Source organism: Bison bison, unplaced genomic scaffold (genome assembly GCF_000754665.1).
Source record: "Bison bison bison isolate TAMUID 2011002044 unplaced genomic scaffold, Bison_UMD1.0 scf7180017860037, whole genome shotgun sequence".
Taxonomy (NCBI): Eukaryota; Metazoa; Chordata; class Mammalia; order Artiodactyla; family Bovidae; genus Bison; species Bison bison.
This window is the reverse complement of record NW_011490609.1, coordinates 122,023-137,540: the sequence shown is the minus strand read 5'-3', so window position 1 is coordinate 137,540 and position 15,518 is coordinate 122,023. Positions and strand designations below refer to the sequence as shown.

Here is a 15,518-nt window from a genome sequence, read left to right as displayed (position 1 = left end):
TCCGGTATGAATTATCTGGCATACTATATATAAGGTACGAATTTTGACTAAACATAGAGACGGTCATTAAACTTGTAAGGTTTCTTCCCATTACAGATTATCTGGTGGTGACTGCAAAAAAACTTTACAACACTCATATTTGTACAGTTTCTTCCCGCTATGAATTCTCCAACAAATTGTAAGCTGTGAATTTTCAGATTTGAATTTTTTTTGAAGTTTGAATTTTGAAGACCTTCCCACATATAACACAATTATATGGTGTTTCTTTTTTCCTTTTTTTTTTTTTCACATGGTGTTTCTCAAGCTGGATTTTCTAATGTGTGGTAGGGTTGAGATCTGAGTAAAGGCTTTTCCACACAACAAATCTGCAATGTTTCTATTCATTATGTGGACTTCCCTGGTGGCTCATTAGGTAAAGTAAGATCCCCTGGAGACGGAAATGTCTACCCATTCCAGTATTCTTGCCTGGAGATCCCATGGACAAAGAAGCCTGACAGGCTACATGACTGTAGCGACTATCACTTTCACTTCCACTTATTCATTGTGCAATCTGTGATGAATTCGAAGACATTGTTTGTAACCAAAGCCTTTGCCACACTGATTACATTTGTAAGGTTTCTCTCCAGTATGAATGAACTGATGACTGATGAGGGTTGGTCTACTGCTGAACATCTTACCACACTCATTACATTTGTAAGGTTTCTCTCCAGTATGAATTCTCTGATGAACTACGAGGTTTGAATTTCTATTAAAGACTTTGCCACACTCACTACATTTGTAAGGTTTCTCTCCAGTATGAATCCTCTGATGAGCTGCAAGGCTTCCTTTCAGACTAAACAGCTGGCCACAATGATGACATTTGTAAGGTCTGTCACCATTATGAATCGTTTGATGACGCACCAGATTGGATTTCTGATTAAAGAACTTGCCACACTCATTACATTTGTATGGTTTGTTTCCAGTATGGACATGTTGATGCCGTATAAGGGTTACCTTCTGACGAAAGAATTTGCCACACTCATTACACTTGTAAGGTTTCTGTCCAGTATGGACATGTTGATGCCGTATAAGGGTAGTCTGATGATGAAAGTACTTGCCACATGCATTACATCTGTACGCTGTTACTGCAGTTTGAATTTGTTGATGCCTTGTAACAGTTTCCTTATCACAAAAGACCTTGACGCATTCATTAAATTTGTGAGGTTTCACTCCAGTATGAGTACTCAGATGAGTTTTAAGATGTGCTTTTTGACCAAAGACTTTGCCACATTCATTACATTTGTAAGGTTTCTCTCCAGTATGAATTCTGTGATGAACTGCAAGGTCTTTATTTTGATTAAAGACTCTGCCACACACATCACATTTAAATGGTTTTCTTCCAGTATGTTTTATCATATGTCTCCAGAGGCCTGAGGGATACCGAAAAGTTTTCCCACAGACATTGCATTTGTAAGGTGTCTCTCCAGTATGAATTCTCTTATGACATGTGAGATATGAATTATGATTAAAACTCTTGCCACACACATTACATTTATAAGGTTTCTCTCCAGTATGAGTTCTCCGATGAACTTCAAGGTGTGAATTTCGACTAAAGATCTTTCCACAAAAGTCACATTTACGCAATTCTTTTCCTGTATGGATTATCTGATGTCTACTGAAGTCTGAGCACTTAAGAAAGATTTTGCCACCCTCATTACATTTGTAAGGTCTTTCCCTGTGTGCTTTCTGGTCTTGCGTCAATACTGAAGGATGCATAAAATCACTCCCATATATACTAGAAATTTTGGATTGGCCAGAAGGAGAAACTTCCTGAGATGGTGAAAATGACATACTACTGTTCATGTTGCCATCAGCTTGATGAAATTCATCAATTGTTTGTCTACTCTGAAACATGCACAGTGCATCCCAAGAGCTTAATGCAAGTATATTTGCAATCAGCTTCTTTTCTGTATCCTTTCCACTGGGTTGAACTCTTCCATAAGTGACACCTTCCTTATGGGATGTAGGGATATTTTTATAATTTCTTTCATCATCTCTCCACTGACACCTGAGGTCACACATATTTTCCTGTAATTCTTGATGGTAAAAATGCTTGACTTCATGGCTTTCACGGTTTCCCAACATCACTGTTTGGAATCTTTCTCCTATACCAATGTTTGATTTTAGTTGTGATTTCTTGATCATGTGTATATGAGAGATAGCTACAAAATATAAAGAATCACAGATATATTACTACAGTGTATGAATAAATATTTTTTCAACCACAATGTTAAAAATTTTTAGGAAAACTATAGAATAAGATTCTTCACTATAGAAACAGTGGTTACCCATAATTCAAATCAAGCTTAGGGTAGTCTATTTTCAAACACACAATGACGCAACATTCAAATTGGAAAAACTTATATTAGCCCTCAAAAATAAAGGTACTTTTCCAACATAACCACAAAACCCAAAGAAATTAAAGACTAAACATACAAACTCTAGGGAGTTTAGAAAGGAAATCATAGGTGATGCAAGAAGAAATGAGTTGGGTAACTAACATTGTTATTCAGGGATCCCTCTTCAAAATGGTTTCTGAGTCATCACAGCTGCACACAGTAAGTTGTATCCTGAGAAAGTTGTCCAAGGGATGAAACGAAATCATTTTTACAGTGCAAGTAATAAGAAAGGTGGAGTGATGGGTGAAGGAATACTTGGAAACTGGGGAGATCAGGAGAACTATTAAAATATGTGAGTAAAGGTTAGTGTTTCTATCTGCATCAAGGGAACATGAAAAAAAGAGTAAGACAGATAAAGGGTCTGAGTAGATCTCAGGGAATAATAAACAGAGGATATCATGGCTTATGACTGTACATATGTGTGAATAAAACTACGTACAGGCAACTAAAAATACTGACGTTAAAAGGAAAAAAGAATTGGTTTAGCTATTCCATTTTTAACTATGGAAATTATACTATGGGTATGTAGCCAAAATGAAAGAGATTTAAAAAGAGAAGAGAATGGGATATTTCAGATATAAAGCAGGTGTACATCTGTTACATTATTTGCTAGGTAGGTTATCAAATTCAATATTTCACAAGCCCCATTTCCATGCATATTTTCACTAAGAACAGATATTATGTTGTGAGATGTGTAAGAATGATCTTTGTTGAAACCTGAAGGAAACACTAGAAAAAGACCATCAAAAGGAAATGGATGTGTTTTTTTCTGTACACAAACATACAGATAGAAAGAAGTCAAAAAGTATAAAAGTTCCCCAAAATCTTGCAAAAAGAACAAAACTATCATATAATGGAGCATGTTAAGATTTTGGGACTATATCAAACAAAATTAAATCACTGTGTTAAAAGATATCTGCACTGCCATGCTCATTAAAGCAATAACCACAAATGCCACAACATCAGAACAACTGTATAATCCAACAAATGAATGGGGAAAAAATCTGGAAGAGATACACAGTATGTACCCATAAAGAATAAATATATCCTGGGTGTTTTCAACAACACAGATGGACCATGAAGGTGTATGCTCAGTAAAAATAATTCAGAGGGAAAACAGTACAGAATTATTCCACGTATGTATAAAATAAAGTTAATTTAGGAAAAACACACAAAAAAACAGGAGGCAAACTAAGAGCGACATAGAATAGTTGTTAACAAACTCAGGGGGTTAGTAGAACGGGGGATATTACTAAAAGGAATAAATTTACAGTTCTTAGTTAAAGACTTCTACAAATCTAATGTACAGCATGATAACGATAGCTATCACTACTACATTACATGCTTAAAAGTTAATAAGACACTAGACCTTAAACAGCTCACCACTACTCAGAAAAAAGTGGAATTATGTCACAGATGAAGACATTAAGTAACCTACTAAGGTAATTACAATAGAACTATCAAATCATTACACTATAGATCTTTTTTTTTTTTTTTAAACTTTACAAATTGTATTAGTTTTGCCAAATATCAAAATGTATCTGCCACAGTACACTATAGATCTTAAACTAACACAATGATAAACATTAATTAAATTTCAATAAACCAGAGAAAGAGAAAAAATGAGCACATAGACAAAACAGTCCTGGTTTATCAACTGAACAGAAATAAATTTAAGGAAAAAAATGATAATAAAAATTCAACCCAAATAAAAACTGTTAGGCATACACAATACACCTAATCTAGCAGAAGGTAGAAGAAAAAACTGGATTAGAGATCAATGAAATAGCGAATAGTAACTACATAAAATTGTAACACCACAAGTTGGTTCTTTGAAAAGAATAAAACTGACAAACCCTTATGTAGAATACCTTACAAAAGGAATGAAGACTCAAATTACTGAAATTAGAAATGAGAAAGACATTACAAATGATTCAACTGAAATCAAGAAAATTAGAAGGAAACAAGAAAATTCTATGTGTAGGTAATGGAAAAAGTAGAACAAACAAATGAATAAATTTCTAGAGAATAACAACCTACCAATATATTTTATTAGAACCAGGAAGAAATTAATATCTGTGCAAACTAGTCATGGAAAGGAGATGGAACTGTTAATCAAAAACCATTGTGAGGCAAGTCACATACATTCACTGCACAATTGCAGACAATACTTCAAAACAGTTAAGGTCAATCTTCCTTAAACTTTTTTGGAAAACACAGAAGAAAAAGGAAAAGTTCCAAACTCTATGAAGCAGGAATTCCTCTAATACCAATGCCAGTCAAAGACACAAGAAAACCACAGATCAAAATTTCTAAAATGAAGCAAAATCACAATAAATGTAAACTAAAATTAACACCACGCTAAAAGGATTATATGCAACCATAAGGTGATATATTCTTGAAATCTAAGAATGGTTCAAAATATGCAAAGTAAAGTATATTAATGGAATGAAACAAAAAATAAAATAATTATTTGAACTAATGCAGTAAAAAGCATTTGACACAAGTCAACAGCTTTTCATAAAAAAACACTTGATAAACAAGGAATTTAAAAAGCTATGGCAACACATTAAAGGACAAATCTTATACAAGGACAGAAAGATGTGTACACTGCAAACTAAAAACATGGCTAAAAAACATTAGAAAAGACACAACTGACACAAAGACATTCTAAACTCAAGGATTTGAAGTCAATATTGTCAAGACATCAGTATTAACCAAAGCAATCAACAGATTCAACCCACTGCTTAGTAAAATCAATAGTACTTCTTGAAGAAATGATAAACACATCCTACAAATTCATTTGGAATCTCAAAAGATGCTGAAGAGCAAAGTATGCTTAAAAAGAACAAAGCCAGAGGTTTCGCAGGTCTTTATTTCAAAACTTACTCCAAACCTGTACTAATAAAATGATGTGATACAAAGATAAAGATAGACCAACTGGTGGAACAGTACAGGGACATTAAAAAAAAAAAATGTCTCATATATGGTCAAATGTTCTAGAAGGGGGTCAAGACAACTCAATGGAGGAAGGGCAGTCTATTAAAAAAAAGAAAATGTGGAGAAAACCAGTTCTCCAAATACACAACAATTAACTGGACCATTAACTGACATAATATACAAAACCAATAAAAGACCTAACCAAGCCCCAAATGCATAAAACTGCTAGAAATAAACATGCAGGAAAAGCTTTATGACACAGCAGTCACCAATGATTTATTATGCACAACATGAAAAGCACCAGTGACAAACCTAAAACAGAAATACGAACTCCCTGGAAATTATAAACTACTGTGCATTAGAGCACACCTAATAGAGTGAAAAATAATCTATGCTATGGCAGAAAATATTTACAAATGATTTATGTCATAATAAAATATCAAGAATATGTAAACAACTCTAAAAACAACTAATCACTGGAATTTCCTGGTGATCCAATGGTTAAGATTCCACACTTCCAGTATGGTGGGCATGGGTTCAGTCCCTGGTCAGGGAACTACCATCCCGCATGCCATATGGTAGGCCAAAAAATAAACCAATAAGATAAAAATGTTAAAAATAAATAAAAATTAAAAAAGAACTAATTACCAATTCTACCTGGACGGGGCTGGCTCACCTCCCATCAACCAACCCACACACTGAAAACAGAAAACAAGCACTATAAGTAACATGAAATACATAAACCTGATGGTTAAAGAAATAAAATCGAGACCATTTATTATGCATAGAAAAGTACAAAATGAAAGCAGCAGTGCCAAAAACAAATGATGGTCATCACTGAAGGTATCACTCCACCTCATTAGCTGTCTCAGTGTTTGGAGAAGAGGAGGGTTCCACACCATGGTTTGTGGGATCTTAGTTCGCTGACCAGGGATGGAACCTGCACCTAACCACTGGACCGAGAGGGAATTCTCAAGCTCTCTCATTAAGATGCTTCAAGCTTAAGTGTGGACGTAAAATGGTGCATCTAGGCATCAAAACTATGGCATCAACAGTTTAGTCAATACCCTTGCATGAAGATGTGGACTCGGACGATGTTATCTCTAGAAAAAATTCTCAAACCATTTCTTGAGGATCAAAGCAGGTGGTCACTAGGGGCTTCCCTGGTGGCTCAGTGGCAAAGAATCCACCTGCCAAAGCAGGAGATACAGGTTCAAACTCTGATCCAAGAAGATCTCACATGACAGGGAGAAAATAAGGCCCTGAGCCACAACTATGGAGCCTGTGCTCTCAAGTCCAGGACCCAAAACCATGAAGCCCTGACAGTTTACAGCCCGTGCTCTGTAACAAGAGAAGATTGCACATCACAAGTAGAGTAGCCCCCACTTGCTGCATCCAGAGAAAAGCCCACACAGCAATGAAGATCCAACAAAATAAAAAATAAATTAATTAATTAATTTTTAAAAGAAAAAATGAGGCACAGAAAGTCAACTGCTGTGGTTTTTCCAGAATTTCAACTCTGTGTTCACATGAGAGTGAGGACATTACAGGTGGCTCTGGAAAAATGTTTCACAAAATCAACTGCCTGCCGTGTTTTTGATTCAGAGGGGAACTATGTAATATGCAGGTATCATCCAACACTCTTCAAATAAGTACTGAGTCAAAATCACAGTAGAATACAGAGAATTAAAATATTTTAAAAGTTTCCAGATAGGGGTTAGACATTGAGCGCAGGAAAAACTCCTAACATGAAGTGGCCAGATCATGTGAAGGAAGGACATGTTGAAACCCCTGAACCTACATCATGAAGGTTTTCATGCCTGAGTCAACACAGCTTTGAGCTCCATTAAGCAAGATAGGGAGTTCCAGAAGGCCAAGAGCAGTAAATGCAAAAATACCCTCCCAACTTTTGGAAGGAAATTATCCTCACCCACAGAGAGCAGATTCCTGAGGGTCTCCACCATCACGTCCCTGTACAAGGTCCTCTGAGCAGGGTCCAGACATTCCCACTCTTCTGGAGAGAATTCAATGGCCACATCCTTGAAGGTCAATTGTGCCTTAAGTTTGAAACAAAAAACACTTAACCAGGGGAACATGAGTAGAGTTCTTACTTGCATATAAAATGAGTAGAGGTGGAAAGATCAAGTTGAAGTAGGTATTGTGACAGAGACGCTGCTTCTGTCTAATTTAATCTTATGCTTTATCATAAAGATTATAATATCCTCCAAAGAGATACAGGTTTTTCATTTTCTTATGAAATACATGAAATAGATACAAATAAAAATTCAAAGCTGGGCTGTCTATATGAAAGTCTTAGTATGTTTCATCACTGAGGGATGATCAAAGCTGGATGTGGAGGAGCTGAGTGATCTTCAGTGATGACAGTCTATAGTGTGTTTAAGGAAAACTCAGAATTTTTAATCGCGATGATGACAGGAGCAGCAAAGATGAACACTGTTTGAACTTCCTGTCTGAAATGCATTACTCTAACTGTTTTACATGTATTAACTTGTTGTCAGCATCACAGCTCATTAGAGAAAGACCTATTCTGATCTTGCAGATGAGACCTGTGTCAAAGACACAAGGAGAAACTCCAATCAGGTCTAGAAGTTAAGGAATCACAGAGCAAGCAACTGAACTCCTAAGGCTGGACTTTAGAACTGAAGTTTAAAATGAAAGAGTTAAGTAACACAGAGAACATTAAAAGTACACTGCCAGAATGTTTCATGGAGAACACATGAAAGAAGTTCAAGGTGCACAACACAGATTGGCCTAAAAGGTCTTTATACATGTGTGTGCATACACATGCACAAGAAATGCTAGTAATTAGAACATGTTAGAAATATAATTGCTATAACAAAAAGGTATATAGTTTTAAAATCATGACTTTTATATAAAGCATGGAACTGCATATCCATGAATTCATGTACTAAAATGAATGTACTTAAAATACTTAAAATTCAACATTCAAAAAACTAGGATCATGGTATCTGGACCCATTCAGTTCAGTTTAGTTCAGCTGCTCAGTCGTGTCCGACTCTTTGCAACCCCATGAATCGCAGCACGCCAGGCCTCCCTGTCCATCACCAACTCCCGGAGTTCACTCAGACTCACGTCCATCCAGTCAGATGCCATCCAGCCATCTCATCCTCTGTCGTCCCCTTCTCCTCCTGCCCCCAATCCCTCCCAGCATCAGAGTCTTTTCCAATGAGTCAACTCTTTGCATGAGGTGGCCAGAGTACTGGAGTTTCAGCTTTAGCATCATTCCTTCCAAAGAAATCCCAGGGCTGATCTCCTTCAGAATGGACTGGTTGGATCTCCTTGCAGTCCAAGGGACTCTCAAGGCTCTTCTCCAACACCACACAGTTCAAAAGCATCGCTCAGCTTTCTTCACAGTCCAACTCTGACATCCATACATGACCACTGGGAAAATCCATAGCCTTGACTATGTTGACCATCTTGGACTTTTGTTGGCAAAGTAATGTCTCTGCTTTTCAATATGCTATCTAGGTTGGTCATAACTCTCCTTACAAGGAGTAAGCCTCTTTTAATTTCATGGCTGCAGTCAGCATCTGCAGTGATTTTGGAGCCCAAAGAAATATAGTCTGACATTGTTTCCACTGTTTCCCCATCTATTTCCCATGAAGTGATGGGACCAGATGCCACGATCTTCGTTTTCCGAATGTTGAGCATTAAGTCAACTTTTTCACTCTCCACTTTCACTTTCCTCAAGAGGCTTTTGAGTTCCTCTTCACTTTCTGCCATAAGGGTGGTGTCATATGCATATCTGAGATTATTGATATTTCTCCCAGCAATCTTGATTCCAGTTTGTGATTCATCTAGCCTGGCATTTCTCATGATGTACACGGCATATAAGTTAAATAAGCAGGGTGACAATATACAGTCTTGACATACTTCTTTCCCAATTTGAACCAGTCCATTGTTCCATGTCTCATTCTAAGTGCTGCTTCTTGTCCTGCCTCAGGAGGCAGGTAAGGTGGTCTGGTACTCCTATCTCTTTAGGAGTATTCCAGTTTGTTGTGATCTACACAAAGGCTTTAATATAGTCAGTGAAGCAGAAGTAGATGTTTTCTTGGAATTTCCATGCTTTTCTATGACCCAGCATACATTGGCAATTTGATCTCTGGGTCCACTGCCTTTTCTCAATCCAGCTTATATGAAATGTTCCCTTGGTAACTCCAATTTTCTTAAAAAAATCACTAGTCTTTCCATTCTATTGTTTTCCTTTATTTTTTTGCATTTGTCACTGAAGAAGGCTTTCTTTATTCTCCTTGCTATTCTCTAGAACTCTGCATTCAAGTGAGTATATCTTTCCCTTTCTCGCTTCTCTTCTTTTCTCAGCTCTTTGTAAGGCCTCCTCAGGCAACCAATTTGCCTTCTTGCATTTCTTTTTCTTGGGGATGGTTTTGGTCATCACCTCCTGTACAATATTATGTACCTCCAACCACAGTTCTTCAGGCAATCTGTCTACCAAATCTAATCACTTGAATCTATTCATCACCCCCACTTATATGGGGTATAATATGGAACTTGACTTAGGTCATACTTGAATGGCCTACAGGTTTTCCCTACTCTCTTCAATTTAAGTCTGAATTTTGCAATAAGGAGCTCATGATCTGACCACAGTCAGCTTCAGGTCTTTTTACTGCTGACTGTATAGAGCTTCTCCATCTTTGGCTGTAAAGAATATAATCAATCTGATTTCAGTATTGGCCATCTGGTGATGTTCATGTGTAGAATCATCTCTTGTGGTGTTGTTCAGCTCAGCCTCTTCTTTCTTTTGCTATTTCTCTACTTTACCCCCAGGAGAATATGGGCACCTACCAACCTGGAGGGTTCATCTTTCAGTGTCATATCTTATTGCCTTTTCATACTATTCACGAAGTTCTCAAGGCAAGAATACTGAAGTGGTTTGCCATTCCTTTCTCCAGTGGATGTTTTGTCAGGCCCTAACTAGCAAGGACATGCCCTTTAGCTGCTCAGTGTAGCTGGATGACATGCCTGGTGCCCTGGCAGTCCCAATGCTGGTCCCCATTGACCATTTAAACATTCATTGGCTGTGGAGTCTCTCAACGTGCGACCAGGGGTTGAGGCAAAGGCCCTGCTGGAGTGGCGGGGAAGGGGGTCTAGGAAGGGCTGCAGCTGACATTGGATGACGCCCAGAAGTTCAGGGACCCCTGGCCTCACTGCTGCCATTGGCTATCCCGGAGCCATCCACTGCCCAGGAGTGGCTGGCCTCCTTGGGGTCCACCACAGACTGGGAGTCACTGTCCACTGTAGAGACGATCTGCTGCCCTCCACTGTCTGCCAGTGGAGCTGATCAGCTGCACGCGAGTCAACCATACCCAGGCTTTTCTGCTCCCGCTGGTGGACCTAGGGCCAATCTGCTGCCACTGCAGGTTCCATGCTTGGAAATGGGGGCACTAGTCACTATGCTGCTCCAGCCTCTGTCTCTGGGGTGATCTTTGTGAAGCCCATGGCTGTGGCCATGTTATCCCACAGTCGTCTTAACCAAAAGACATTAATAAAGGCCAACGAGTTTGTTTTGGGCAGTAATTAACTTTGATTCAAATTTGGAAAAGTTATTATTATTACACATTATTTGTAGATTAATAACAAAATTAGCACCATAGTAAAATAAAAAACTTGTTAGACAATTTAAAACCATGACAAAAGAAAACAAAAACAACATGGAAAAAATATATTGTTATCAACCAAGAATATTTCACCAAACATCATGATCAGAAGGAAATACTTGATGAATTCTCGCTGAAGTGATAGTGGAGTGAAGGGGGCTGGCCAGAGATCCTGCCTGCCTTTCACCATGGTACAGTGTGCCCAAGCAGGGACCACTGGAGAAAGTGACAGGAGGAAAACAGTGGGAGCAAGACACACAGAGAGCACGTCAGAGCTGGAACGGTGAACATTCACAAGTCTAAGGTGAAAAGTGAAAGGATGGAAAAAGATATTCAGTCCTTAAGAGAGCAGGGGTTACTGCACAACATCAGACAAAAGACAAAACAGTCTAAGGAAAAACCTAACAAAAGACACAAAATATATTATGAAATGGGAAAAGGTATATTTATGAAGAAAATATAACAATTACAAATATGTATATATCTAACATCAGAGTTCCCCTGAAAATGAAGACGATCTTAACAGAAGTAAAAACAGAAATAGATAATAGCACAACATTAGTATCAGACTTCACTACCTGAGTTTTACCAGCACATGGAAACCAAAAGATCAACAAGGAAACTGAGCACTTGTACAACACTGTAGAATTACTGTACCTAACAAACATGTCGGAGAAGCCAATGGCAACCCACTCCAGTACTCTTGCCTGGCAAATCCCATGGACAGCGGAGCCTGGTGGGCTGCCATCTACGGGGTTGCACAGAGTTGGACACGACTGAAGTGACTTAGCAGCAGCAGCAGCAGCAACAAACGTGTACAGAACATTCCACTCAACAACAGAAAAAATCACATCCTTCTCCAGCACATGTCTTAAAACCTTCTCCATTTCACAGACCACATGCTAAACCATAAAACAAAGCTCAATATATGAAGGCTGAAATCATAAAAAGTATCTTCTAAAAAAGAGAAGAGTATCTCCTTTAACCACAGTAAAATGATACTAGAAATAAACAGCAGAAGAAAAACAGGAAAAGCTTCCAAAAGTGGAAAGTAAGCAGTTTATTGTTTAAGAAGGGATGAGTCAAAGAAGAAATCACAGGGAAAATTGTAAAGCATGTGAATGAAAATAAAAACACAGCATATCAAATTTATTAACAGGTAGTCAAAGATGCAGTAGTAGGGAAGTCCACGCTGCTAAATCCTTACAACCACAAAGAGAAAGGTGCACACTCTGCATTACTCTTCAAGAAACTACTGAACAACCTAGCCAGAGCAATTGGAAAAGGAAAAAATAAATAAATAAGTTATCTAAACTGAAAAGAAAGCAAAATTACCTTTTATTTTGTAGGTGACAAGATTTTATATTTAGAACCCAGAAGAGATTGTAGAAGAAAACTGACTACTCTAAAAACACTAAGGACTTTCCCAGTGGTCCAGTGGTAAAGAATCCGCCTGCTAGTCCCTGGTCCAGCAAGATCCCATATGCAGTGGGGCAACTAACTAGTGAAACCTGCCCACCTAGAGCCTGTGCTCTGCAACAAGAGAAGCAACTGCAATGAAAAGCTCATGTACCACAACTAGCAAGTAGCCTCCAACTGTCACAACTAGACAAAGCCCACTCGCAGCAACAAAGAACTAACAGCCCAAAATAAATACATAAACAAAAATTTAGAAAAACCTTAGAAGAGTTGCAGCATAAAATATCTGCACACCAAAATCAGCTGCACTTCGATACACAATGAACAATGTCAACAGAAAATCAGAGACCAATCCCATAGAATCCTTAGGGAAAATATCAGCCAACTAGGTGCAAGACCTCTAAACTGAAGAATAGGAAACTCTTTAAGAAGTCTCTGGAGATATATATGAAAGAAACACACCCTTTAATCATGCAGTGGGAACTTTACGTTTTTAAAATGACCAAATTTGGGTGGAAGGGAAGCTCAAGAAGTAGTGGATATATGTATATCCATGGCTGATTCATGTTGTTGTATGGCAGAAACCAACACAACATTGTAAAGCAAATATCCTCCAATTAAAAATAAAACTTAAATAATAGAAAAAAAAAAAAAAGAAAGAAATTCCTTCACTTGCAACCCAGCAGATAAGACCTAGCATACCCCCCAAATTTTTCAATGGAAATTAAGAGGCCAGTCAAACTGATTAAAAACAGGTAACATTCCTTTGCTTAAAAGTAGCAAACTATAAAAATCAAGTCAATAAAGTTTCATTGCAAAATTTTCTTTATAAAAAAATGACCAAATTAGGGACTTCCCAAATTAGGATCCAGTGGTTAGGACTCCACGCTTCCCCTGCAGGGGGTGTGGTCTACAGATATAAAGAATCCTTATCAAAATTTCAAAGGCAATTTTTGCACCTATAGAAAAACAATCATTCCTAAATTCATAGGGAATCTCAAGAGCCAGCAAACAGCCAAAAAACTCTTGAAAAAGAAGATGAACACACAGGTTATCAGGCAGGATACTTCAGATTCTTCAAAGATCAGCATGTCCAAAGAAGGTCATTTCAAGGACAGACTGAAAAACAACTAAGAATATGACTTACCTGAGAAAAAGCCATTTCTGACTTCTCTTCCTTTTGTTTCCTCCTCTTCCTCTTAGCAGGACACACAAAAAGGGAGAAAACAAAATATTAGACTAACTGGTAAAACTAGGATTTGTCTGTTAATATAAAAGACCACTGATAACTTGACCAAGTACCCAGCAAAACTGTCTAAAATTATTTATTACATACCAAAGAGCTTTTCCAATACAAAAGACAAAGAGGAGAAAGCAGGCAAGCCTCCAAGATATCTGAAACATATTTTAAAAAGAAACAATTTGTGAATTTTTATCACCTAATAATTGTGGGTCAACATTTTACAAATTTCACAGTGTATTAATATTTAGAAAAGAATTACTTGATTATATAAGATCACCAAAGCTTGTTACAGAAGTTAATGTTCCTCTTCTAGGGAAGTAGAAAGTGAACGAACTAAATTGTTTCTCCATGCTACAAAACAAATAATATGTAAAGATACAAAAAGAAAAAAGTAAGCCCATCACAAAAAAGAATTCTCAATGTTCCTTTTAAGACACGATGCAGTGACAGATTCAATCACTTCTTGCCCCCTTTATCCTCTCCCTGCTCCTCTGCCCCATGTCAGGAAAAGGGAAGGGGATGACTCACAACTGAGTGAGTCAAATCACTGTCCTGGAGAAATAGCATTTGCAAACGGAAGTTATCGTCTGATACAAAGAATTACAGAATACACAAGACAGAAGTTCTGCTATTCTCATCCTCATCTGTACAGAGACATTCTTAAAATAAGAAATCATATATCACAACTTATCCACAACCAAACAACTCACCATCCATCTGCATCCAGTTCCCACTACCCACCTGCTCTACTGTTTCCATTTTAGTCGGTTTATCTGTCTCTTTTCTTCCCCTCGGCTCTCTGTGCTGTTCGTGTTTCTTCCCTCACACCTGTCCTGCCCACTCTGTAAACTGTTCCCCTCGAGACGCTTGGTCTCTGCATCCTTTCTGATGGTCCTCCATCTGTGTTTCTGCCTCTTTCTTGCCCCTCCCTGCTCCCTCTCTGCCCTCCAGTTACACCCCTTCTCTCCCTCTTCCACTCCCCTTTTCCCCCTTCTCTGACACCCCAGGTGGTCATGCATCCTTCCTGCTCTCGCTTTCTCTTGTGGTCACACTTGATCCTCCTTCTCTCCAACGCCATGCTGCTCTGCAGCCCAAGTGTCCAGTTCTGTCATCCTCTCACCCCACTCTATGTGAAGTGCCTCTCCTTTGGTGCCCTTGCCCCAGCACTGATCCAAGGCCCCTCTATGTTACTCTCTGTCAGCTACAAACTGGCACTTGCCATCTACCTACATGCCAGTAGTCATGTACAGAAGTGTGAGCTGGATCATAAAGAAGGCTGAGGGCCAAACTGTGATGCTGGAGAAGACTCTTGACAGTCCCCTGAATTGCAAGGAGATCAAATCAGTCAATCCAAAGGGAAATCAACCCTGAATATTCACTGGTAGGACTGATACTGAAGCTCCAGTACTTTGGCCAGCTAATGCAAAAGCCACCTCACTGGAAAAGACTGTGATGCTGGGAAAGATTGAAGGTAAGAGGATAAGGAGGTGGCAGAGGATGAGACAATTAGACAGCGTCACTGACTCAATGGACATGAGTTTGGCAAGATGGTGGACAACAGGGAGCCTGATGTGCTGCAGTCCATGGACTCAAAAAGTCATACACAACTTAGGGACTGAACAACAATCTACCTATCTACTTCTACAAGGATTAAATCATGTGCTTCTGCAGGTGTTGATCTTCAGTACCCTCTGAAAGGACTTTAGGGTGGAGAACAGAAATGAGGCACTCTGTGCTCAGGAAAAACTGAAAGCCCAGGTCTTCAGATAGATATTTTTAGGAGCCAATTTTATGAGCCCAATTCTTATATCTCCTCATATC

At 38.4% G+C, this 15,518-nt stretch overlaps 1 protein-coding gene across 1 annotated transcript in view; it reads right to left on the bottom strand.

Moving 5' to 3' along the window:
- Window positions 1–534: 534 nt before the first annotated feature.
- Window positions 535–15,518, bottom strand: part of LOC104982253 (zinc finger protein 347-like) — a 17,108-nt gene continuing 2,124 nt past the window's right edge. Inside the window, exons 2-5 of the mRNA XM_010831604.1 lie at window positions 13,791–13,849; window positions 13,602–13,650; window positions 7,309–7,435; window positions 535–2,201 (exon numbers count right to left, since the gene is read on the bottom strand). Coding sequence (XP_010829906.1) covers window positions 535–2,201; window positions 7,309–7,435; window positions 13,602–13,616 — 1,809 coding nt within the window. The 5' untranslated portion in view covers window positions 13,617–13,650; window positions 13,791–13,849. The remainder of the gene's footprint in view (window positions 2,202–7,308; window positions 7,436–13,601; window positions 13,651–13,790; window positions 13,850–15,518) is intronic.